Below are 25,275 nucleotides of genomic sequence, written 5' to 3' on the forward strand. Positions count from 1 at the left end.
CATTGAATGGTATGCTGACGCTGGCTATCAGCTCGATATTGGAGAAAATATCGGGGGAAATAAAAGATAATAAAGACAAATCGTGAAGCAAAGGCTGCGCAAAACACTCGCAGTAACCGTAGTCTCCCATAGAGATCCGTAACCCATTAGTGATTTCCGTAAAACGCGCCGAATACGCCGCTCTCAAACCCATCACAAGAATAAGCACCCAAGCCCACGACGAACGCCAGTCCATTCCAATCGTTTACAAATGAATAAAAGAGGTAGCAGTAATAAAACATAGAGAAGACAAATGATTCGTCAGGTATATCGATGACCAGTTGTGTCTGAAGCAGAAGAGGAAAATGCTGAGTTTATTAGGAGGTTGTCGGAGTGTGTGCAGGTTGCGTTGAGCCAGAAACATCCTTCATCATGACATCTGCCGCCGTGGGACTCGACAAAGAAGAGCCACCTTCCGGGTGCGTATTAACCGCCATGGCTGAAACATCACGTCTGTCCGAAGACTGTATAGGTGGGGTCGGTGGCGGCATCGCAGCCTGGGCCTGCGATTTCTCCGATGTTGGAGTCTTCAGCGAGCCCCTTCGACTGAGATAGTCACCTAGACTGAGCTTCTTTTTCACAGGGCTAGGCGCGGCCAATCCCGCCCCGGGAAGAGCGGTTGCGGCGGAGTGCTGCGAGGTCGGATCCAAAGTGGACGGCGATGATATAGCTGATGAAACTGAATTTGGGCTCGTCGCTGACGGAAGGGATGTGGAGGTGACTAGAGGTACGTGGAGGTCTACACGAGGGCTGGTGGCCTTGCGCGCAGGTATTCGGGCGATATGCGCCGCGCTGGACGGCCATGGTGTTGACAGCGGCACCGCTTTCCCTGGCCCTCGCCCGTGGGACGGTGACATATCCACAGATACATTGCGTGTCTGTGATCGTGCTGAGGATGCTTCACTTGGTGACTCTAGATCATGCATCTCCACATCTTCCTTCTCCCCTGATACACTCGGGGTAGTGGCTGTTGGGGTCCGAGCAAGGTGAGATGACCCTTCGAGTGCAGTTTTACTCGATTGAGGTGAGACAGGCTGTTGACGACTGATTTGTTCGATCCGAATTCGGTCAATATGACATCGCTTGAGCAGACGCTGAGTAAGAGGGATGAAGTTAGGTCGCTTGGAGGAGGGAGGGGACGGTATCACGCCGTTGGGAACCTCAATATCTGCTTGAACGGCAGAGTCGACATACCGGGACGCAGGAGTGCTGGGACCAGAAGGTTTGCGCGGTGATCGGTGATCGCCTCCAGATAATGGGGGCGAGAATGATTGACGATCAGAAGTGCTTGCTCCGGGTGTTTGAGCGGAGTGCCCACTAACACGCTTCTTCCGTCTGTGAGTTGTCTGCTGGTCCTGCTCTAACTGTTGGAATTTTTTTTCTGCTGCCGCGATCTTGCGCCTTTCGCGAGCAGACAGTTCAGAATCCCCGAAGACCAATGAATCGGTGGGGGTTTGTAGGGTCGGAGTCAGATCCCGGCTACGGGTCTGCCCACGTGTGGAGCCCGATGTAGAACGGCTGTCCGCGTGTTCATCATCGTCCAGATTCTTGACGGCCTCACTCCCAGCACGGCTATTGTTGGCAGGCGGCGATACAGTAGACTTGCTCTTTGTTTTCCTTCGCTTGGCATTGGCTTGTTTTGCGCTTCCATCCACAAGCTTCGGATGGCGGCGGCAATCAAGATTTGAGAGCAGGCAGTTGTGTGGCGGAACACACGCGCAACCACCAAAGTTAGCCAGCACATTGCTGATGCAAACAGCAGCAAGCTCCTGCATATTGTCACCAGGCTCTTGCTTAACGATACCATTAGTCGATCCGAACAACTGAGGATCGAGATACCATGTCGCGGTAATCTCCGAATCAGGTGCGATGTCCTCTTTAGCAACGAAACAGAAATGATACTCATTTTCATTTGTGATGTAGGTCTTCATAGTCACGTTGGGGCGACACGAACGTCTGGCATAGCGAAGAATACTGCCTTCTTGCCGACAGTCAATGTATATCGGAAGTTGAGGATGGAAAAACACGAAAGGCTCGGGATGCCGCAATTCTTGCCAACGGTTGTCGGGGTCAAGGCAATAATTGCGTAACAGACCAACCTTGCCTATAATCTCCCCAACGATCTCATCCCTACCAACAGCATGTTGCGTTTTGAGAACCTTCCATGTCGGATGTTTGCCGTCAACTTCGATACTGCTATCCGTTGATGACTCGACAGTGAGCGACGGCCAGTGGGATCGGTCCAAAGCTGCGCCAGACCTAGTAAAAATATCGTCTGCAGAACGACCGTTGGCTACCTGGGTAAGGTAGACAGGATCTTTCACCCACAAGGAGAGGTCGGTGGCGACAGTCAAGTTGCCGATAAGATTGCTGACCATATCGGCATGCCCATGGTCCTGGTCGTAAAGGTGGAGGAATTCGTTAGAGTACAAAGGAATCGAGGGCCCGGGCGGTTTGGTGGGGCTCATAGAAGCTGCGGTGCGCTTGCGTCCATCAGAGGAAAGCCCCGGGTTACCCGGCAACGAACTGATTGAGCCCGACGCGCGATGGCTGATCTTTGTCTTCTTGAAAGGGGGCTGATCGCGACTGCTCGACTCTGATCGTTGATGAAAACCATTCACATGATCCGCATGATCCTTGACCTTCTTCTTGTGGCTCTTCGCCCCTGATCGCTTAGCCTTCCGGTCACCGCCATCGTTCTGCTCTCTGAGGCGTCGCTGTCGCTCTGTAGCGCGCCGACCGTCGAGATGACGGGGCTCACAGTCGACACAGTTGTGGACCTCTGGAACGTCCCGAGCGTGATAGTAGCATTCTATATGCTGCCATGTTTCGCACCCCTCGCAGAAGACCGTGTTCCCATCATCGTCTTCGAACGCACAAATGCATTTGATGGTATACGGTTCCTCCTCTTCAACCGGAACCGAATCTGAGACGGCGCCGTTGATGATGGGTGAGTTCAGAGGGGCGGTGACCGGGAAAGGCTCCGTGGTTGGATGCGTGATGGCGACTGGGGAGGTCTCTGTCATAATCCGACAGAACACCTCCTCAAAACGACTAGTGCAAAGCGCGCTGGAGTCTGTACTTGCAAATGAGCGACGTATGGGATCACTTATACCCCTAACCACATATCACAAGCACCACGAGGAGCCTTGACCCAAGGTAATACCTGCTTTCAAACGAAACAGATGTCTGCGATTCAGCACGTATGAAGCCCAGTGCAAGATGTCAAGCCTGATACCCCTCGCAGATTAACGCGATGACTGTAAGTCGTACTGGCGTGCCAGAGTTGACTGCAGGAAGAGACCCGTCCGACAGCTTCGCAACCCACTATTGTTCCGATAACGAATAGAACCGAAACAGCCGGTACAACAGTCCGAGTATATAGTAGGTCTAATATGGGCGTCGGCCACCGTGCCGTCTGCGACCGTGGGAAAGGAGGAGCTTGTCGAGGGTCGAGAACCGAGGAATGCGAGTAGGCGGGTGAGGCATGAATCGCATGGAGGAAAGAGGAAAGCGAGCGAAGAGACGTCAAGAGGGAGTCAAAAAAAAGAAGTAGGATAGAATAGATAATATGGAGAGTAGGAAGGGTGACTGAGATAGGAGAGAGACAGGGAGGTAGAAGGGCGAGGGTGAAGGAGGATGGAATGTGGGAGGAAGACGAAACGAAACGACGGAGGGACTCGGGCGTAGCAGCTGAGGTGGATCAATGCGAGAGTGAGACACGCGAGAAGGTGATCAGTCGAGTCGAGACGCAGAGGAAGCGAGAGAGGGATACAAGGACAGAAAGCAAGAGACAGCAGGAAGAGGAGGGAGAGTGAGGGAGAGGACAGGACAGGACAGGCTAAAGCCACGGATGGGCCATTCAAGCGGCGCGTCCAAGACCCAAGGTAAAAAAAGAAAAGCGCGGAATAATTTTTCCCACCCGATCGTTGATTTCTGGGGGAGGAGTGCTGGTTGATCAGGAGCTTTGCGCCGGTGAGAACATCTGCACAGTGCTATACAACCGTAAGTTGAGTAGCTGTTAGGGTGGATAATAGCACGGGACAAAAAAGAACAGCAGAATCATGGTGGGAAGGGGGAGGGAATCTGAAAGAGAGGAGGGGGAGTCGAGGCGAGCAAGCAAGAATCCCGTTGGAGGAACGAATGTGAGCTCAAAGCTGAAATGAGTGCCTCGTTTTCGAGGCATCAGTGCTGTTGCGGCCTGGAAGTTAGTGCCTGAGGTGAAAGCGAACTAGTCCTATAGCGGCCTAGCATGGAGCCAGATACCAAGACCCAGGTTGGGCATGGCGGAGAAAGCAACGGAGAGCGATCGGGAGCCAGAAATGACTGGCAGCCGATCACGGTCTGTGTGGTCAGTAGAGACTTGGTCCTGTCAAGTCAGCAATAAGGTAGAAGTCATAATGAGAGCAACCGCCGGGTTGTCTGTCTTGACGAGGGGATTCGCCCCTCAGCTAGGTATAGGTAATGAAACCATCCGCGCGTTCCATGTAGATACTCCGAAAGGCGGAGGACAAGAGGGTCTGGCAGGTGAGACTAAAAGCCCCTCACAGTCACCGTCTGTGAATACAGCAATAAGAGGTAAATTGGGCATGGGACGGTGTAGAGGGAAGGAAATCCAGGAAGCGATGATAATAAATTGGAGACCAGGCAGGAGTTGAGAACACGTGAAATGGATATGCAGAGGTGCCAGGCTCTGAGCCGGCATATTGGGCCTCATAGTGAATCCGGAGAAGCCCAGTCCGGGTTGCCAATATCAAAGGACAGGAGCATCATGTTCGGGTAGAATGTCCATCAAGAAGAAGGGGATGGTCATTCAAAGAGAGACTGTTTTGTTAGGTGTGCAATGAATCGGTGGTTTACGGGGAAAAGAAAGTATAAAAGGAAAGGCAGATGGTGAAAGGAGACAAAGTGATGAAGGGAGGCATAAGCAAGTCATCTGAGCAGGGTAAAGGATTGGGGAGTAACATGATCTTTGATGGGCGGTGCAAAAGAAGCGAGAAACACAGAGGGCCTGAGCAGGTGGCATCGCCTAGTGCAGGAATTATTGACTGTTGGTTGATTCAATGCTGAGAGAAAATCGATTCAAATATGCTCCCGAAAGCAAAGAAGGCAGAATGGGCGGAACACCCAAGCCCTGATAATAATGGCTTTTGACATTTGATAATAAAAAGAGAATGCTTTTCTGCGAGGCTTTGTCCTCCTTTTAGGGGCTGGCTGGTGTGTGGCGAATCCAACAGCGGGGAGGAAACTAGCGGAGATGCACTGCGTTCCTGACGGGGAATGGCCTCAAACTGCCAGGGCCTCAGGCAACTTACACTGGACCCCTACTTTAAGTGCATTCTACATTGCGTTCATATATCAAAAGGAACAACCATAAAATAAAACAATATATCTACAGTCACCCACCTTGCATCAGGTGGAAATTAACAATAAGCGGTACAGAAACAGAACGAAAGGGTGTTCAAAACAGCAATCACTGAGGATATATGCTAGGGTTCATTGCGTGAAGAATTAACCTAGGTAACCACACTCTGTCCTCAAGAAATGACAGGATTCGGCGTAGGAGTAGTCGAACTCTCCTCTGGCCTTTGCGCTTGCACTTCTTCCATTTCAATGACTTGCTCCTGGGGGTGATCCTCGTCCACGTCCACGTCTCCCCGATATTCGACCACAGGCGAATCCAATTGAGCAGCCTTCTTCCGAACGGCAACTATGAATCGATGTCCGCCGTACAAAAGACCAAATAGGTTAAGCGCGACATGGGCGGGAATCCCATTCCGAGGGTTCAACCCATGACGGGGAGCAACGGTGACTTGCGCGAGGTTGAGGGCAATTAGCAAGACACAGGTGCCCATGGCGAAGTACGTCCCAAAGGGCTGGACAAAGGACCTATGCACAGGCATAATTTCCGACTTCCTGACCACTCTTCGGAACTGGAGGTACGCCAGACACGAACACAACCAGGAAACACAGCCGATAGTGGTGATGAAGAACATGAGATAGTTGTACACCTCGGAGCTCGTAGTGGCCATGCAGAGGAAGCAGAACCACGTGAATCCAGCTGAGATGGCGACGGACATATAAGGAACATTCCATCGGTTGCGAATCATGAACATTGCTGGAGCGTGCCCGGTCTCCGCCAACGAGGATAGCATGCGAGAAGCCAAATTGAGAAAAGTGCGTCCAGAGGCCACAGAAGAAAGGAAAATCAAGCCACCTGCCAAGGACGGCAGTAGACGAATCTTGGAGTCAATGAGGCCAACCATGTAAGGCGAGAGTCCAGCGCCACGGCCCTGGTTGGTAAGTCTCTGATCGTCGAAGGGAGCCATCACAGTAAGGGCCAACGTGCTCAAGATGTAGAGTATGAACGTGACGACATTGCTGTTCCTGGTGTACCTGAAGATGCTGTTTCCTGGCTCCGAGTCACGATCTTCGGCTATCTGCACGGTCAATTCCGGAAGAAAGGTGAAAGATACTACACTGCAGAGGACGCAAAACAGCAAGCCGAGAAAGCGTCCAAGGTCGCCGAGAAGTAGAAATTCGGCGAACGGACCGGGTGTTATCCAATACTCAAATCCTCCCACTATCGCCCGGGGTTGGCTGGCACGGATAGCGAGGTAAAAGGAGATGATGATGAGCCCGATCGTCGCTAAGAACTTTATTCCCGTGAAGACTGTCTGCGATCTTCTGAAAAGCTTTTCGGGCAGCATATTGAAGAAGAATATCACGACCATCACAGCGCCCATACGCAACGCGAGACTCGCGCTCGGTTCCCATAGCCCAGTGTGGACCATCCCCGCAGTGATCTCAAATGGGACGAGCAAACTCATGCCAATCCATCGAAGGTAGGCTATCGCAAATCCCACATGATTCGACGTGTAATGATAGTTGTGGGCGAACATCGCACCATTTCGGGTGACGGAGTGGGTTGAGACCTCGGCGATGGCAGTCGTCACACAGTATACCAGTGCTGATAGGAATAAGTAGGCGAAAATGAGCGAGGCAGGGCCGCCGGCCGCGAGCGCCTGGCCGGATCCGACGAACAGGCCGGTTCCCAGAGTTGGGCCCACCGTCATGGCTTCGGTAAGGATAATGACGAAGAATAAGGTTGAGGAATATTATGGACGTATGAGGAGAGATGGTGAGGAGTCGACAGGGAATCAATCCAAGCGGAGGGAGGATTGTGGCCCTGAATTTGCGGGCTGCATAGTACCTGCCTTCGGACGTTCCAAACCGTTAAACAAGGTAGGAGTGCTGTCTTGACTGGTGACGATGCGGTGCATCGAACGGGAAGGAGCGTAGATTTAGATCCGAACAATACCTGTCAAACTCCGTACTCCGTACTCAAGTCCATAGCAAAAGCAAAAGGGTATACGACTCATATACTGAAATGAAATCTTGAGGATGGGTATCACTGTCTATCAGAAGATAAAAAAAAAGAAAGGAAAGGGTGGGAAGAACAACCGCCGTGTGTCTCCACAGGGCGAATGTAGACGAGCCTGTCACTAGTTGTCGCACTCGGGACTCGGGTTTGAACATAGGCGGATGAGCATGTCCTCATTTGTCTTGATCATCAGTCATCTCCGTCTCTGCGTATTCGAGCCATTCCCCGGACAGGGCCTTTTTCCAAAACCTAACAACGCCGTCGTCGCCGGAAGAAATAAGACAATCACCTGCATAGTCATTAGAGGGCGCCGATACTACAGGTAAGCCGGGCGAACTAACCGGCATAGGAGAAACCGACTTGCCAAACATCAAGATGTTTGCTGTCGATGCATGCGACTTCTTTGGCGGTATGCTTGAACTGCGAGTCACCAGTTGCAGGCCGGCTGCTCATGGGCATGGTGGCACGATTTGCGAGGGCCGAGCCTATTCCTGACTGCGCTGTACTGCGGGATGACTGAGATTGTGCTGAAGATTGAACATGGTTGGAGTCGGAATCCCGCGCATTGTTAGAAGAAAGTGAGGTATAAACCTCGAAGACTCGAACAAAGCCATCCTTGCACCCACTGGCGATGAGATCATAGCCACGAACCGAGCCGTTAGCCCAAGATATATCTCGGACCAGCCCACCATGTCCTTTAAGCTCTATTGCATGGTAGAAGCGACGATTGGCATCGGTCCGGAAGATTTTCACGCTATCCATAGCTGCAACCACAAGCGAAAGGCTCTTCCGGTCCCAGGAAGGCAACACGGAGTGAGTGATGTCTGTAGGGTCATGGTGAAACTGCACTTTGAAGCTCGTCTCCTCCCCTCGCGGGGGCGCTGCGCATACCCTGAACTCGTCGACAGTTTGCCAGTCAGCAAGCGAGTCTGGAGTGACAGGTTCCATGACCCTGAGAAAGCCATCGCGCGTTATAACGGCAAGCCAGGATTCAAGGTCAATGTTGCGAAAGTCAAGCGAAACGTAAGGATGCCGCTGTGGCGCCATCAAGCGGAAGATATTCCTGAAGCGTCGGCCAGAGTTTGGCGGTTGAGTAACGTCTTCCTGCCATATTTTCAACTTCATATCCTCGCCTACACTGCCGATATGCTGGCCAGTGAAAGGCCCATTCCAGGTTGCCTGCGGTAACGGACCGTTAGAAACACACTAACGACCACAGAAGAGACGCCTACATCACGGATCTCCGCATCATGGGCACGCCAGGTATCAGTCAATTGCCATTCGCCATCTTTCTGGTCCCAGACCTTCATGCGGTGGTCCGATGAAGCGGTAACTATGCGGTTGCCATAGAAGTTGAACTTGGTCACGGTCACCAAATCGCGATGACCGGCGTCAAAGTCAGAGAAGCCGGCAGACATGTCTGGCCGACTCAGAATCCCAACCGAAAGATCTGGACCCTGCAAGACATACAGCTGAACGCGTACTACGAGTGGACGTCGCGTGGGTCATGTGAGCGAGATCGGGCATACATGCCATCTCACCGCTTCCAGGCTGGGCAGTGTGGACCGGCAGAATAGCATGACGTAAGCTCGAGCCGTATCTTTGCCGTATTTTTGGTACACTCTTGAAGCCAGATTGCAGCAACTATCTCGACCACATCCTGTACTCTGTGAGGAACTGGGACTGGGATGCTGCTTATGGCCTCTACACAAGATGGCAGCCGCAGCATCGAATTACCTCTCCCGGCGGGAGACATGGAGTCTCTTAGTCCTCGCAGGTGCCTGTCTCGGCGTTCTTGTCAATACGTTTGAAGGAGAAGGCGCTCCTTTGGTGCCGTCCGTTGCATTCAGTGGCATTGCATTTGCCGTGACTTTCAGCATGATAAGATGGCTTGGTCCTGTCTTTATTCGAGCGGGCTTGAGTGGAAAAGACATGGCTAAGCCAGAACGGCCGGTTATGTATGTGCTCTCTGTCCATTCTGCCCCAGTGAGACTAATGCCTCGATAAAGCCCGGAAACTATGGGAGCTGTATGTGCTGTTGTGTATCTCCTGGTGCTCATCTTCTTCATTCCCTTTGCTTTCTACAAGGATATCGTGGCAGCTACTTCAGGCGGCGGCAACCGCGATGTTGTCCTTGAGGTTCACCACGTAGAAACAGGCCGGACGCTGCATAGGTTTCCCCACGAGAGGGTTGGTACCTCTATTAACCTCAGTATTTACGTTCCAAGTGTACTGACGCAAGAACTCACAGCTCGCTTCCTATCTTTCTGGTCTTTTATCACTTCAATGCATTGTCATTCTTGGGATCGGCGATGATCTCCTTGATATCCGATGGAGACACAAAGTGTTAATACCGGCTTTCGGTGCCATCCCAATGCTGATGGTCTACTTTGTAGACTTTGGGGTTACGCATGTTGTTGTGCCAGTGCCCTTGCGGCCGTATCTCGGCCCCTTCCTAGACCTTGGTTTCTTGTACTACGTCTACATGGCCGCGGTTGCTATCTTCTGCCCGAACTCGATCAACATGCTGGCAGGAATTAACGGAGTTGAGGTTGCCCAGTCGCTTGTGATCGCGGTCTTACTGATGATCAATGATGCGCTATACCTGATCACGCCGTTCCGGCACCCTGCGACGGATTCCCACCTCTTCTCTCTCTACTTTCTGCTCCCGTTTGTGGGAGTTTCGCTGGCACTTCTGTGCCACAACTGGTACCCGTCCAAAGTATTTGTGGGAGACACATACTGCTACTTTGCCGGTATGGTTTTTGTCGTCGTCGGAATACTGGGACATTTCAGCAAAACCCTGCTGCTGCTGTTCATACCTCAGATCTTCAACTTCGTCTACTCAGTTCCGCAGCTCTTCCACATCATCCCTTGTCCCCGACATAGACTTCCAAAGTTTAATGCGAAGACTGGGCTCGTCGATGCGTCTGTGACCGAATGGGAAGTTCCTCCTTCACCATTGGTCGCGGTGACTCTGGAATTGCTGCACGGCCTTCGCCTGGCACGGATAAAAAAGAACGAGCGTGGCCAGATTATCGAATCAAGTAACCTGACAATTCTCAACTTGTGGTTGGTATGGATGGGACCCATGAGAGAGGATCGGCTGGCGTTGAGCATGGTGGCCGTCCAGACTGTATGTGGACTTTTTGGGCTGTTTGTGCGCCACTGCTTAGCATTGTTGGTGTTCCCGTCAGACAACAGAGCACTCGGGGTTATATTATAGACGTCATAGAATACATGTATATATTTACTTTCCAGTGCCTCAAACCCTGCATTATTATTCATGTCCAGATCCGATTACTATGTGCCTGGCTTCATAGTTAACGCCGCTGCTTACCCCGGACCGGGATCTCCACACTAACCCGCTAACTCCGCGTTGTCTGACTTACCGTCAGCACTCCTGCTCAAGTACATACAGGAATATCTCCGTCACGGTTCCAACCCACTGGGACCGGAGAATGACAGTAAGTTGGGTGACACAACTCCAGAAAGGAAGGCAAACGCTGAGATGGACGGAGATAGTCAGCAACATTCGACTGCTGGCGACCATGGACTCGTCTCGTATAAATATGTCGACTCTTCCCACGAACCAAGGAAAACATTTCTCCCTCATCATTTTCATTTCCCTTCAAATCCTTGATTCTCTACTGAATCCCATATTACCAACACCATGGCTGATTTCATGAAGCCGGCTCCCGAGCCTCGCACCGAACTCGGTCGCTACCGCGTGCTCTCGTCAACCGCAGGAATCCGCGTATCCCCTCTGCAGCTCGGAGCCATGTCCATTGGCGAAGCCTGGTCAGACATGATGGGCTCAATGGACAAGGAATCCTCCTTCAAGCTCCTCGATGCCTTCGCCGAAGCCGGCGGCAACTTCATCGACACCGCCAACAACTACCAGAGCGAGCAGTCTGAGACCTGGCTGGGCGAGTGGATGGCTACCCGGAACAACCGCGACAGGATGGTGATCGCTACCAAGTTCACCACCGACTACAAGTCCTACGAGCAGGGTAAGGGCAATGCCCCCAACTGCTGCGGAAACCACAAGCGCTCTCTTTACATGAGCGTGCGCGACTCCTTGAAGAAACTTCAGACCGACTGGATCGATGTCCTCTACGTCCATTGGTGGGATTACACTACTTCCATTGAGGAACTCATGGACAGCCTCCATATCATGGTCGAGCAGGGTAAGGTACTCTACCTGGGTATCTCGGATACACCTGCGTGGGTGGTCAGCGCGGCGAACACCTACGCCCGCGCACACGGCAAGACTCCCTTCAGCGTGTACCAGGGCCGCTGGAATGTGATGTTGCGTGACTTCGAGCGAGAGATTATCCCTATGGCCCTTCATTTCGGTATGGCGCTGGCACCGTGGGATGTGCTAGGCGGCGGCAAGTTCCAGACTGCGAAAGCCCTCGAGGAGCGCCGCAAGAACGGCGAGGGACTGCGCAACGTGCTGGGTTCTGGCGAGCAAACACCGGACGAAGAGAAGATGAGCGAAGCCCTAGCCAAGGTGGCTGCTGAGCACGGAATTGAGTCGGTGACGGCTGTCGCACTGGCCTATGTCTTGCAGAAGGTCCCCAACGTGTTCCCAATTGTGGGAGGGCGCAAGGTCGAGCATCTTCACGATAATATCCAGGCGCTCAAGATTAGGCTGACGCCGGAGCAAGTGACGTTCCTGGAACGTGTTCGGCCCGTGGCCCTTGGGTTCCCGTACGATCTATTAGGCACCGATCCGAGGGTCAGCGGAGTTCCCTGTCCTTGGGTAGACTTCGGTTCCAAACTGGCGGTGCAGCCGGCGCTCAAGGGGATCGCGCCGCCTTGATCGTGCAGCTTGGGCTGCGGTTTGTAAGCATGTCAAGGGCCTGCAAACTCTTTCGCAATATCTGGTTTGAGGCGAGTGTTGTAATGTGGACGATTCGTCGAGATGTTGAAAGCGTGTATGTAATAATGAAAGCGTAGCGAATGGCAGGCGCATATACGGAGTCCTTCCCCGTTAGCAAGTAGAAAGTGACGTCTAAGACCTAAGCATTTGGCCGTATCCACTGGACCCCAGATGGCTGTGAAACCCCGCGTACTCCGTACTCTTAACTGCGACGGACTATAGCAGTTCAACGTGGTAAGCGGCAATCCGACCTCCACAGCTATCTGTCGGAGTATTCCTCCTCCGCTGCATGATGCCACCAGATCCTTGCATGAACTTTTCTATCGAACCAAACAGAAGGCGCCGATTACACGGACGAGGCTCAGCCCACAGGGAAAACTCCGTGACTAAGCGGCAAAGGCCGAAGGAAGCCCGGTGACCGGAGGCAGTGGGGCCAAGATCCGCCAATCGGCAGCGGCACATTCTCTCTGACCAGCCCCGATCTCGGCGGCATTCCAGAGCCCCTCGATGCTGTGGCCAGCGACATCGCGATTCAGAAGATTCTTAAATGGCGGAGAGCTGTCTTTCTTTGTCTTACGCATCCTAATCTGACTCCTTGTTCTTTCTGGGAGACTCCCTGCTCCTATCTATCTGCGCTTCCTTGACCTAATCCACCCTTTTGCCTCCGTTGTTCTATACTGTTCTCATACATCATCATGCCTGGCGCTGACCGCAAGCCCAAGACCTTGTATGACAAGGTCTTCGATCATCACATTGTCAACGAGCAGGAGGATGGCACCGTTCTCATCTACATTGACAGACACCTGGTTCACGAAGTGACCTCTCCACAAGCCTTTGAGGGTCTCAAGAATGCGAGCCGAAAAGTCCGCAGGCCGGACTGCACTCTCGTCACCGTTGACCACGTAGGTCTCGCCATGATTCTTTATGTCATAGCAGGAACTGACAGGCTTCTCCTAGAACATTCCCACCTCATCGCGAAAAAACTTCAAGAACGTCGACCAATTCATCGAAGAGAACGACTCCCGCCTACAATGCTCCACCCTCGAAGAGAACGTCAAGGACTTCGGTCTGACATACTTTGGAATGGACGACAAGCGTCAGGGTATCGTCCACGTTATCGGTCCCGAGCAGGGCTTCACTCTCCCCGGTACAACCGTCGTCTGCGGTGACAGTCACACTTCCACCCACGGTGCCTTCGGTGCTCTCGCCTTTGGTATCGGTACCAGTGAGGTCGAGCACGTCCTCGCCACACAGACTCTCCTTACCAGACGCAGCAAAAACATGCGCGTCCAGGTCGACGGTGAGCTTCCCGCTGGAGTTACGTCGAAGGACGTCGTTCTACACATCATCGGCCTCATTGGCACCGCTGGTGGTACAGGAAGCGTCATTGAGTTCTGCGGCTCCGTCATCCGCGGGCTGAGCATGGAAGCTCGGATGTCCATGTGCAACATGTCCATTGAGGGTGGCGCCCGTGCTGGCATGGTCGCACCAGACGAGATTACCTTTGAGTACCTGAAGGGCCGCCCTCTGGCCCCCAAGTACGACAGCGCCGAGTGGAAGAAGGCCGTCAGCTACTGGTCTAGCTTGGCCTCTGACGAGGATGCCGTCTTCGACAAGACCATCATGATCGATGCCAAGGACATCGTTCCCACAATCTCGTGGGGTACTTCACCCCAGGACGTCGTCCCCATCACTGGCGTTGTCCCCGGCCCCGACGACTTCGAAGACGAGGCGCGCAAGCTCGCCTGCAAGCGCGCCCTCGAGTACATGGGCTTGACTGCCGGAACGCCCATGAAGGACGTCGTCGTCGACAAGGTCTTCATTGGTTCATGCACAAACTCGCGCATTGAGGATCTGCGCGCCGCCGCCAAGGTCGTGCGCGGCAAGAAGATTGCCTCTAACATCAAGCGTGCTATGGTCGTCCCCGGCTCTGGTCTTGTCAAGCAGCAAGCTGAGGCCGAGGGTCTTGACAAGATCTTCGTCGACGCTGGTTTCGAGTGGCGTGAGGCCGGTTGCTCCATGTGCCTCGGCATGAACCCCGATATCCTCTCCCCACAGGAACGTTGCGCCTCCACCTCCAACCGCAACTTCGAGGGCCGCCAAGGTGCCGGCGGCCGCACCCACCTTATGTCCCCCGCCATGGCCGCTACCGCCGCCATCGTCGGCAAGCTCGCCGACGTCCGTGAGCACATCGCCGAGAGCCCCCGTCTCGGCAAGGTCCAGCCCAAGGTCGACGTCAAGCCCGAAGCCGAAGACGTCGACACCGAGGAAGAACTTGACCACATCCTCGACCAACCCGCTGACAACGAACCCCACACCAACACCTCCGCCCCCACCTCTGCCTCCTCCGCCGGCCTCCCCAAGTTCACAACCCTCAAGGGCATCGCGGCCCCCATGGACCGCAGCAACGTCGACACCGACGCCATCATCCCCAAGCAGTTCCTGAAGACCATCAAGCGCACTGGCCTGGGCACCGCTCTCTTCTACGAACTCCGCTACAAGGACGGGCAGGAAGACCCCAGCTTCATCCTGAACCAGGGCATCTACCGCAACTCCAAGATCCTCGTCGTCACAGGCCCCAACTTCGGCTGCGGCTCCTCGCGCGAACACGCCCCCTGGGCCCTCCTCGACTTTGGCATCAAGTGTATCATTGCTCCCTCCTTCGCAGACATCTTCTTCAACAACACCTTCAAGAACGGCATGCTCCCCGTCGTGATCCCCGAGCAGGCAACCCTCGAGAAGATCGCCGAGGAGGCTCGCGCCGGCCGCGAGGTCGAGATCGACCTCGTCAACCAGGAGATTAAGGACGAGGCCGGCAACAAGCTCGCCTCCTTTGACGTCGACGCCTTCCGCAAGCACTGCCTTGTCAACGGCCTCGATGACATCGGTCTCACCCTCCAAATGGAGAACAAGATCGCTACCTTCGAGAAGAAGCGCACGCTCGAGACCCCCTGGCTCGACGGCAAGGCCTACCTCAAGCGTGGCCGCAACGGCGGCGCGAACATGGTGCAGGCTGCGGCCGTGCCGAAGACGAATCGCGGTGATGTCAAGGGCGAGCCGCTTGAGTGGTAGACTTCTTTCATCCTTCCCCCCTTTCTCTATAATGATCCATTTTCTGTTTTCATGCTTGATATGACCTGCGATTGTTTGAGGCGCATGCATGCATAAAAGAACGCTGTTTTTTTGCTTGGAAGCTTGTTGTTTTAGCATTCGGATGGGCTTTTGGCTTTCGGGCATATACCTTGTTATTACCCTATCCATCTATCAGCAATATACCAGATAGCAGTCGAAGAATTAATGAGACTGATGAATGATTGACTACCTCTCTCCTTACCTTACTGTCAACGTATGTAACTTCCAGTAAATCCGTCTCGTCCCGAGTGTTCAACGGCTTTGAATGCCATTAGTATTTTAAGAACCAACTTAGCTTTGGCAAGTATCTTTTCCATTCCACCTCAGGCAACAAAAGGGAGATCGGAAGCTCAGTCAAAAGCCAAATCACATTCATTAAGCACATTTTCATCCGACATAACAATCAGTAACCAAAAGAAATCCAAATAGTAAGAACAAAAAAGCCACTAAATACATCTCTTCCAGCCCCCATTTCGCACATATATATCGGTGAGGGCACAAAATTAGTTTCAGTCAGAGTTCCATGGAGAAAAGAAGAGACCATATTAACATCCGAATCATTAGCATTATGTCCGACTCATATCGTAGTCGGGTTTCAATATCGTCAAGAAATTGCAATGTATGCACCGGTTTTGGTAGGTAAGGGTTATGGGTGGTGGGTGAGTCGAATCTCGAATATGTTTGTCTGGCGTGGCGTGGCAGGGTTGAGATGACATGCAATTAGGGCTTCGTTAGCTGCTCTTTCCGGAAGAACCTGAGGAACCCAGCACTGGACCAAACCGTTAGCCGAGACCCAAACTCCAAGCAGGGGCAAGAAAACAAACCAGATCAACAGTTGGAAGAACAACGCAATCCAAAACCACGCATTCGCAACAGCGCCCGCCCCGTCCGTAACATCAGGCGAAATTGGCCCTGGCCCGATATTATTGGGCCCGAAACCCCTCGCGCAGATCGTGGCTATAGAGCCAAGTACCTGGCTAGCAAGCAGCGTGAAACAGATATGCATTCGCGTAAGAGTCTGCAGCAGGATCATGCCGAAGCCTAATCCTTGCAGGGAGTCAAGGATGCCTAGCCATAGCCAGAGAGAGCGCGATACTAGGGCGCCGGAGGTGTAGCTTCCTGCCCAGGGGAGGTACAGGCCCATTCCTGAGACACCCCACCAGATCTGGGCCCAGCGCGGGGCGCCGAGGCCGCAGGCAAAGACGGGGAGGATCCATGAATGGGATTTGGAGAGCCGGCCGAAGATGAAGAGGATGAGGACCCAGGCGACGCCGAAGAAGGCGACTACTAATAGGCCGATTTGCCATGCTTCGGCGTGGACGGAGCTCCAGAGGACTGTATCCAGCTGTTAATACAAACTAGGGCACTGAGGGTTTATGACTTACAGCTCCAGTTTCGGCCGTAAGGGGCACTGAGGAAGAAGTTCTGCAGGATGACCACGACAAAGTTCCAAAGGATGATCTTGCGGCGACAGACGGATTGGTAGAAGGATGGGACCTTTCCGGGTGTCTGGCGATAGTAGTTTGGCAGGCCGAGGAAGACGAGGAGGCCAAGGACCCAGAGGAAGACTGCTATCGGCAGACAGATGGCACTGGAAGGGGTTAGCAAGAACATGCTAAATGAGGATAGAAGATACGTACGTCATTCTCCATGTCTCCGTGATATGAGCTTGGACATTAGGGACACCCCTGGTGACTGCTTGCGAGATGGACGTTCCCCAGTACCAGAGACCGATGATGTATGCTTGCTGGGTACCCTGGATAATGCATGCACGCCACACCCAGTCCTTAACGGGGGCGCCGCTTTCGTCTCCGAAATTGAGGGCAAAGAACAATGAGCCACTGGCCGATGCAGCGGCGTAAACACCAGCACCAACGTTCTGAATCCAAGCGCGCGCGAACCCATCGCTCTCGTAATGGGCAACGCCAATCAGGACAAAGGCAAAGCCATAGAAGAGCCAAGGCAGGGACAGCACGACGACCGATCTGCAGAAGCGGAAGAGGAACCACCAGACAATTGAGCTCACAAGGTAAACAGTCGCGATTCCATAAAGCTTCTCAGGCCGCTGTCCGATTTCTCCAGTCAACAGAGTGATTTGGTAGGAGTTCGCAGCAATGATCTGTCCCAGACCAAGAATGAACGAGTAAATGGGCCAGTCGAAAACCCGGACTTGCATCCACTTCCTGAGTCCATAGGGAGGAACGTAGTCGTTCCCAAGACCATACTCGTCCGGTCTCCTAGGAAGCGAGCTTCCACTTTCCCGTGAATCGACTTCGTCGTTTGAGATGACTGCCATGGGTGAAGAGCCCTCGAATTTGGTACGGATCGGAGAGTGGTTGCGGCCGAGTCGTGCATTACGGAATCTGTCAAACCACTTCTTCTCGCTTTTTTCCAGGTATTCTTCGATACAGAGCTGAGAAACAGAGTTGGAACCATTGAGCTTTTCGAGCTTCGCCTCGAACGCCTTGTAGAACTCGCCAGTGCTATCCGTGAACGTAGGGTCGACCTTCTGCAACTTGTAATCTTTCTTCTCGCCGATGATGGAGTCAACTGAGAGGACAGAGGCGCTGCTGAGACGGTTCCCTGGCTCTGTAAAGCGCGGTGTAGGCGGCACGAGGGTCTCGTCACCGTCAAACGTTGTTGAACTGGCCGGAGACAGAACGGTCTGAGATAGGATCGAGCTCTGGCTCGAGTGCCTGCGAGAGAAGAAGCCCCTGAGTGAGCCATGGGTCTGCTCTTCCTGGGGAGCCGCCTCCGCTCGTCGAACCTCCTCGGCTTGCTCAGGCGTAAGCGTGTACTCCTCTTCTCCATAGAAACTTGGGATGATATCGTCATCACTGCTTTCCTCCGTCATGGTGGCAACTCCCTCCATCCCAGCCTGGCTATTTCTTCTCAACCTGCGGCGTCCACGACGCATGATATGGCCGGGTCCAGCTCTCACACCAAGAGACAGGCCGGATCTGGGCTGGTCATCGCCGCCTGGGCTTGGGTCCCTACTGTAGACGATCGTGTTACGCTGTTGGGGTCCATAGGCACTCAGACGGTTGACGTTGGAGTAGCTTCCTGTTCGTGAATGGACGAGAGGGGGTGTCTGGATTCCAGTTGGGGTGACGGTGCCAGTCGACGCAATCGGGGGTGTCATCATGCCGAGGGGGGTGTTGCTTCCAGAGTTGTAGGGCTGAACGTTTGACTTGGCCAAGCCCTTGCTGTGAATTCGCATCGCCGTTGACTGGAGAATTTCGAGGTCTTCAACCCATTGGGCCACGGGGAATCGTTGCTTCGCTGACCTTGCACGCATCTTCGCCCGAACCGACGGTTTCGAGTTCAATGCACTTCCGATAGCCAGTTTGAATTGATGGAGTAGGTGAGCAGTGGTTGTGGATTCAACATTATACCACCAGCCTGGCATCTGACCAAGGCCACCAACACGCGCACCAATACCGAGAGCTCCCTTGCGGCCGAATTCAACGGCAACCAATCCAAACGGTTCGTCACGGGATGGAATCAAAGCGAACTCTGCTCCAGAAAATATATATGGAGGAAGTGCCGTGAACTCGGGCTTCGAGAACACGCGTCCGGGATAAAGTCTCATCATCCGGTCAAGCTTCAAGGCGGCGAACTTTCCGTAGAGGTCAATGACTGGGCCAATGCAGATTAATTGAACGTTTGGCCGGGACTCCAGAACAGCAGGCATTACATCGGCTATCAAATCGACTCCTTTCTGCATTGACCATCGCCCAACAAAGACCATAAGGTCAGCGTTGGGGTTCTGCTCCAAACCGGCCCATTCTTGGGCTTGCCGTTTCAGTTCAGCTCTGCTTGCCTCGTAGTTCGCGTCGACCTGGACTTCGTTATCCTTGGGCAGCTCCTTGTTCCATTCGGCTGTGTCGGAGGGATCAGGATTTGGAAGATTTCCAACTTTCTTGAGGCCCCAAAAGATCGGATAACGGGCATAAGAGCGTTTACCATACTTTCTGGAGACTCCAACTGCACCAAAACCTTGTTGATGGACGCGAAGATAGCTTGCACCGGCATGAAGCATGTTGAAGACTTCTCCGAACTGGACATAACGCCTAGCAATATCGACATCAAGATTGAACACAGAGCATACCTCATCCCTTTCTTTTTGCGTCCGCATGGGCCACAGGCCTTGGAATTCCGCATTGTGGAGTGATAGACACACTGGAATTGTTTGAGGAAGAAGATAGAGCGGAGCAATGGAACCGTGATAATCGTTTATGTGATATAGGTCGATCGGAAAACGCTTGATGGTTTCGGCAATGCATTGATTCCAGGCGGAATAATAAATTGCGCTGTCAAGGTCGTCCATCCGAGCTGGGTAGGGTTCAGCCTTGGACTGTTGACGGAAGACCGGAGCATCGAGGAGAACGTAGGTAATATTGTTCAAGACATGGTATTGGACCTTGACTTCGTAGATATTCCCAAGGACTTTAACAAACATTGGCTCGCCCGGCTGATCCTCTGGGTAGTCCACGCCTCCGACGCAGGGGACAACCCAAATCAAATCTTGATGACCAAGGTTCTTTCCCATGAGTTGTGCCATGACTCCGAGACCGCCAATTTTGATCTTAATGCCCCAGTCTTCAATGTCATACTCCATCGTGGCGATGAGAACACTGCGCCGATGTGAAGATCCTGCTCCGAATGCAGGCGTGCTTTGAAGGAATCCCGACTTGTTGGCAAGGCGCATTAGAGGATTCCGTGAAGACTTCCCGGCAGGGAAGAAACCAAACAAAGACTTCTTTTGGCTGATTCCGATTTGATTGAATTTGACCTGGTAAAATGACTTCATGAAAGCATATACGCATGCGATAGCTGTCACTAGCGGCACGAACCAAAGCAAGAAATAAACAGCCATCTGGATGGTACGTGATCCTGCCGGTTGGAAGTTGATGCTCATGGTACCGTCATCCACCCAGAGGTCCCATGACAGGTGAGATGACGGGGGCTTTCGGGTGACGTTAATTGATAGGTCGCTCAGAGAGGACGGAGGCATGCGATCCAGGACGCCGTCAGAATCAAGGTCACCATACACAAAGCTTTGGTCGGGCTCTCCATCTGGGTTCATACCCCAAACGTTGAATTGCCCCTGGGCTGGGAACTCCACTCGAAGTCGATACTTCCAATACCCGTCGCTGTCCTGCTTCACCTCGTTGTCCAAACCGGCATCGTATCCGTACTGGTTGTAAGGTCCATTGAAAAAAAGATGAGGGAAGCGCCTTTGGCGGCTTATACCGTAGTCCCCTTCTTGGGCATAGCTGCTGCTACCGGTCAACTTGCTCCAGTACTCGACGCGGACGTGCTTTCCATTCCACTTTTGTTTATCAGTTCCGGACCAAGGAAGCTCTTCAATCATATCGTCGCCACCTTTGTACTCGCGCCAGTCAGAGAAGGTGCTACCCCAGTTGGTGGAATACCGGTACTTGTCAGCGCCAGCGGCTTTGTGTCGAACAAAAAGTGTCCCATTGTCGTGCTGGTGGAGGAGATCGACGGAGTAGTTGGCTGCAGTGGAGATCATTGGGTTGTCTATCTGGCCAACGCGGAGGAGGAAGTGGTCAACAGCCTCTGTCGAGTCACCGTCTTCGCTGGTGGCGTTGGTGATGGTCAGGCGATGGATTCCGTTGTAAACACCGGTCAGCTTTGACGTCCAGACCCAGGTGCTGGGAAGCTGGGCAGTCCACTGCGTCTTGCTTGCGTCGACCTTCTTGCAATCCACGCTGTTTTTGTCAATAGAAGCTGTCTTACCAGCCTCTGTCGTGGACCGCAGTTTGATGGCCTTTGTGACAGAGTCACAGTCCATCTCCGTGTTGAAGTAAATGCTCACATCGATGTCTTCGGCCTCGCTGGCTCCGACCTTGGAAATAACTGGTTGATCATGTCCAGGGGTGATTCTGGTAATCATGGGTCCAGGTTTAACAAACTGTGCCTTCGGGACGAAAGCCTTGAATTCGAATGGCTTCAATTTGATGCTATCAAGACATCCATTGAACTCGTTTGAACCATTGAGCCGGAGCTTCTTGGGGCCGTCCTCCAACTCATATTCATCGTGCGGGTAGAACAGATTGACAACGGTCGTTTTCGTGTCAAAGGGCGATATCAGAGCCGTGTCATTGTCCTTGCAATTGAATTTGTAATCCACCGTTTTGTTATCATTCTGGTATACAAGCCAGACCGGCTGCTCGTTGTCAAGCTTCTGAATCCTGTATACCGAGTCTCTCAGTATAGACCACATTCCGGTTTCCGTAGCTGTGCCGTTTGAGCCGGGATAGAAGACTTGACGTGTTTGATTGGATAGCTTCTGGACAGAATATCCGTCATTCAAGACTTGATAGTCTTGTCGCAGCTGATACATGTGTTTGACAATATTCCGCAGAGGATGGGATGGATCGCGATGGTCGTAGGTCACGGTGTCGTCATGACAGCCTTCACGCCCTTTGGTGATGGGCCAGTTGTTATATTGGTCCGCTGTCAATTGGAAGCAGCCATGGGTCTTCCATGCTGTAGCTGGAGACATTGCCTGACGGCCGTAGACATAGTTATCTGCGGTGGCGTCCAATATATAAAAACCTTGCTCTTCGCCCCATAACAATATTGGAATACCAGGGAGGTGCAGGGTAGTAATAAACATTGCTAGAAGTTGGCGTTCAATACCCTGGTCAATGGCTGGCCAACGGAAAACATCCTGATTTGTAGCTCCATACATGTGTCGAGGATCAAATTCACCGGTATTTGCGTTGATCATATCGTTGGTCATCACCATCAAGTTCCAGGCGTCGGTCCAGTCAACAGGCGTATCGTAACCCGCCGCGAGATTTCCGTCGAGGCCGAGAAATCGGGTAAGAGATCGGTAAACCGAGTAGTGGAAGGCAGCACTATCGAGTGCTTGTAGGCCGTCCTCACGAAGAAAATACTGATGTCTAGACTCGTTGTTCATAGCCATTGAATCCATCGCGGAGTCAGGATATTGGTTGGGCTGTCGACCACGCCCTAGATAGATCGAACCGAAGTTGTTTCCACCAGTAATCTCACCGGGGAGGAAGAAGTTCGTCTTGCCAACCTCGCGAGCACACTCACGATAAGCACTCGACATGTCTCCAAGGGCGTCCACGGTGGATTGAGTGGCTTTGTCATAGCGGAAACCATCGATATCCAGTGCTTTGATGATCATACAGGAGTGCCTAATCAACCTTTCTCGGACACTAGGGTTCCATTCACGGAGGCGGTCTTGAACTGATGCGAATTTGGCCAGCTGGCGCTGCCAGTCTGGATATACACCGAAGGCCTCTCTGTCACCATATTGATCGAAATCGCTATCGTAGCAACCCTGCAACTGGTCACGAACATCCTTGTCAACTGGCCAGCCAGTTTCATTCCAGAATCGGGGATATTCGCAAGTTTCGTTGTACGTGTTGCCAATATCGAAATCAACATAATGGCGCTCAGATTTCCAGAGAGCTTTGTGCTCATGGACGGAAAACGGGGTGGTCTCATTCAAGTAGCCTTTGAAACCGATCAGATCTCCCATTCTTGAAGATTGTTAGCATTCGCTGACTCTAATTCGGCTAATCCGGAAAACTTACGTTGCGATAGTGTTGTCAAATAAGACGTACATTCCACGCTTGTGAATCTCGTTAATCGCGTTTCTCCATGTCTGAATGGTGCCGAAGTGCTGATCCAGCAGCGTGGTATCCAAGATCGAGTAACCATCTGCTCCCCAAGGTTGGTTCATGAGGATTGTACCTGCGAGGTAGATTCCCTAAACGAAAAAACGGTTAGCATGGGAATCGGGCGAGAACTTGGAAAGAAGAGAAAGGTCAAACCTTGATCCCCATTCCCTGAAGGTAGTCGAGGGTATCCACCAAGCCTTGTGCGTCACCACCATGTCGCATTTGGTTTGAGTGTAGATCATGTTCAAAGACAGTTCCGTTTATGTTATCATTCGTAGGATCGCCGTTGACGAATCGGTCCAAGAACAGGGTATAAAACGGAAACCTCCAGTTCTCTGGCGAAGGCGTATACTTGTGGTTTCGCCATTCTGGGGCGGAATAGTCTGCTGGGCTGGCAGCATTTTTGTTCACGTTGAGGTTGTAGTCAACTAAGGACTCTTCGTAAGGCCAGCCTGCCGCGGTTGCCGCAAGCAGCGCAAGTAATGAGCTAGAAGCCTCCCACTTCATGGTCGATGGTCTAGAGAATGTTCTCAGATAGCCGACATGTGTTCCAGGTCCCAACAAGTGTGCACGAGGTCAAAGACGAACAAGAGTCCAGCTCAAGAAGTTCTCTGAGCCAATTCAACCAATCGCCCTCACTCAAAGTTCTCTCTTTCGCAATTCCTAGGATATGGCGAAGGGATGGGCACTGGTCAAGAAAGAGCAAGGTAGAAAGCTTCGAAGCAAAGTTGTGGCAGCGGCAACGGGGGAATAAGAAGAGACTGGAGGGAAGAGAACGGAAGAAGAAAGCCATATGCCCGAGAATATGTCCGAAGAGCTGCAGGAAGAAACGCAATCTATAGGCCGGGAGAAAGCATTATTAGTTGCGGTATACCGGTATACTGACAGGAAGGAGGGTCAGCGAGGATCCATGGCGTCTCGAAGGAGGAAAAGAAACGGAGATCTTTTCTAACCTATCAGTACTACCGTAGAGTACAAGCCCAATTGATGGCTTACAAGACAGATAAGGTAGGCCAGATGGAGACTCTGCTGGGCCCAGCTGTGGGAACACAGGTCCCTTTGCTGGCGGGCCACCGATCCCTCCATGCTGACTCGGCTGCCAGTGGCGAGCTGAAGAAAAGAGACGTGAGAGCTCCATTTGGACATGGTATCAAGAAAAATTCAGCGGAGGAAGGGGAAGCTGTCGAAGGGACACGAAGCGATGAGATGCATGCAAGTCAGTTGGCGCGGCAGACAAGCGGGAAATCATGTACTGTGACCAGTGGGTCTGGTAATACCAATACATATAGAGCTGCGATGAAATTAAAGATATCAAGCACGCTCTACGCTATCTCCATATAGCATTGGGGCTTGAGAGCCGTCCTCGATAAACCCATGAAGCTTGCTCAAGAAGCCGTAGCATGTATTAGCTTGCGTAGATATGGTGGTATGTTACACGCTGCCATTCCTCCCTTCAATTACTTTCTAAAGCACAAGAGTACGTACCAAGGAATATACGGGCTAGGCCTAGATATCGTAGTTGAGGCTGAAATATCCTAAATGACTAACCTTTTGCTTATCTTCGTCGTCTTAATATAGTTATGTCTAAATATCTACTTATCAAAGCCCATGTCTTGCAGTATTTCAGGGCCAAACAATCATCAGGGTCAGGAACCCCTGTCAGCGTGCAATGCGCTTATACTGACTCTTTTAGCTTGATCATAAGCCGGTATCTGACAGCAGCCATGACAAGTTGACAACCGTCGCATGCTGATGGCAAATATAGGTCGGTCACCGAAGTATCGCCGGGTACCGCCAAGTACATTTTGTTACGCGGGATACATCACGGTACAGCATGCCAAGCCAAGGTGAACCCTAAAGCTGCCCCCTTGCTGCAAGGTCGATAGGGATATCAGGATATGAGAAGTACAACCCTATTTGCTCGACTCGATGTCTCATATCTGATTCATGCTGGCTTCGGGCCTGACGACCTCGAGCGATTCAATGACGCTCCAACCTCCCAGCTTCTGATGCCCAAAGCTCTTTTACACTTACTACGGATGCACATGCATGAAGACTCAGCGAGCTTTGGAGAGGCTTATCACTTAGCAATCTGTATCACTAACTTGTGGTGTTTCCTCCTGCCATCTGTTCAAGGTGAAACA

At 52.4% G+C, this 25,275-nt stretch overlaps 7 protein-coding genes across 7 annotated transcripts; 3 read left to right on the forward strand and 4 right to left on the reverse strand.

Annotated features, from left to right (window-relative positions):
* Positions 1-356: 356 nt before the first annotated feature.
* Positions 357-3,065, reverse strand: DSM5745_02581 (putative PHD finger and SET domain protein; the record flags this gene model as incomplete). Its single annotated transcript, XM_026744597.1, has 1 exon — positions 357-3,065. One exon carries the CDS (start codon positions 3,063-3,065, stop codon positions 357-359), a length of 2,709 nt encoding a protein of 902 aa, XP_026607760.1.
* A 2,511-nt stretch (positions 3,066-5,576) lies between these two features.
* On the reverse strand, positions 5,577-7,115 carry DSM5745_02582 (putative proline permease; the record flags this gene model as incomplete). Its single annotated transcript, XM_026744598.1, has 1 exon — positions 5,577-7,115. One exon carries the CDS (start codon positions 7,113-7,115, stop codon positions 5,577-5,579), a length of 1,539 nt encoding a protein of 512 aa, XP_026607761.1.
* Positions 7,116-7,596: 481 nt separating this feature from the next.
* DSM5745_02583 (putative nuclear pore protein (SEH1)) lies at positions 7,597-8,841 on the reverse strand (the record flags this gene model as incomplete). Its single annotated transcript, XM_026744599.1, has 3 exons — positions 7,597-7,712; positions 7,765-8,602; positions 8,656-8,841. 3 exons carry the CDS (start codon positions 8,839-8,841, stop codon positions 7,597-7,599), a joined length of 1,140 nt encoding a protein of 379 aa, XP_026607762.1.
* Positions 8,842-9,136: 295 nt separating this feature from the next.
* On the forward strand, positions 9,137-10,649 carry DSM5745_02584 (UDP-N-acetylglucosamine--dolichyl-phosphate N-acetylglucosaminephosphotransferase; the record flags this gene model as incomplete). The annotated part of the gene is made up of 3 exons (XM_026744600.1): positions 9,137-9,381; positions 9,433-9,613; positions 9,675-10,649. The coding sequence occupies 3 exons, from the start codon at positions 9,137-9,139 to the stop codon at positions 10,647-10,649; spliced, it is 1,401 nt and encodes a 466-aa protein (XP_026607763.1).
* Positions 10,650-11,096: 447 nt separating this feature from the next.
* Positions 11,097-12,251, forward strand: DSM5745_02585 (aldo/keto reductase; the record flags this gene model as incomplete). Its single annotated transcript, XM_026744601.1, has 1 exon — positions 11,097-12,251. One exon carries the CDS (start codon positions 11,097-11,099, stop codon positions 12,249-12,251), a length of 1,155 nt encoding a protein of 384 aa, XP_026607764.1.
* Positions 12,252-13,006: 755 nt separating this feature from the next.
* Positions 13,007-15,383, forward strand: luA (3-isopropylmalate dehydratase LEU1; the record flags this gene model as incomplete). The annotated part of the gene is made up of 2 exons (XM_026744602.1): positions 13,007-13,213; positions 13,269-15,383. 2 exons carry the CDS (start codon positions 13,007-13,009, stop codon positions 15,381-15,383), a joined length of 2,322 nt encoding a protein of 773 aa, XP_026607765.1.
* Positions 15,384-16,163: 780 nt separating this feature from the next.
* On the reverse strand, positions 16,164-23,638 carry ags2 (alpha-1,3-glucan synthase Ags2; the record flags this gene model as incomplete). The annotated part of the gene is made up of 6 exons (XM_026744603.1): positions 16,164-16,212; positions 16,268-16,778; positions 16,829-17,034; positions 17,084-22,990; positions 23,045-23,220; positions 23,285-23,638. The coding sequence occupies 6 exons, from the start codon at positions 23,636-23,638 to the stop codon at positions 16,164-16,166; spliced, it is 7,203 nt and encodes a 2,400-aa protein (XP_026607766.1).
* Positions 23,639-25,275: the final 1,637 nt, after the last annotated feature.

Source organism: Aspergillus mulundensis (assembly GCF_003369625.1).
Source record: "Aspergillus mulundensis strain DSM 5745 chromosome Unknown scaffold_1, whole genome shotgun sequence".
Classification (NCBI taxonomy): Eukaryota; Fungi; Ascomycota; class Eurotiomycetes; order Eurotiales; family Aspergillaceae; genus Aspergillus; species Aspergillus mulundensis.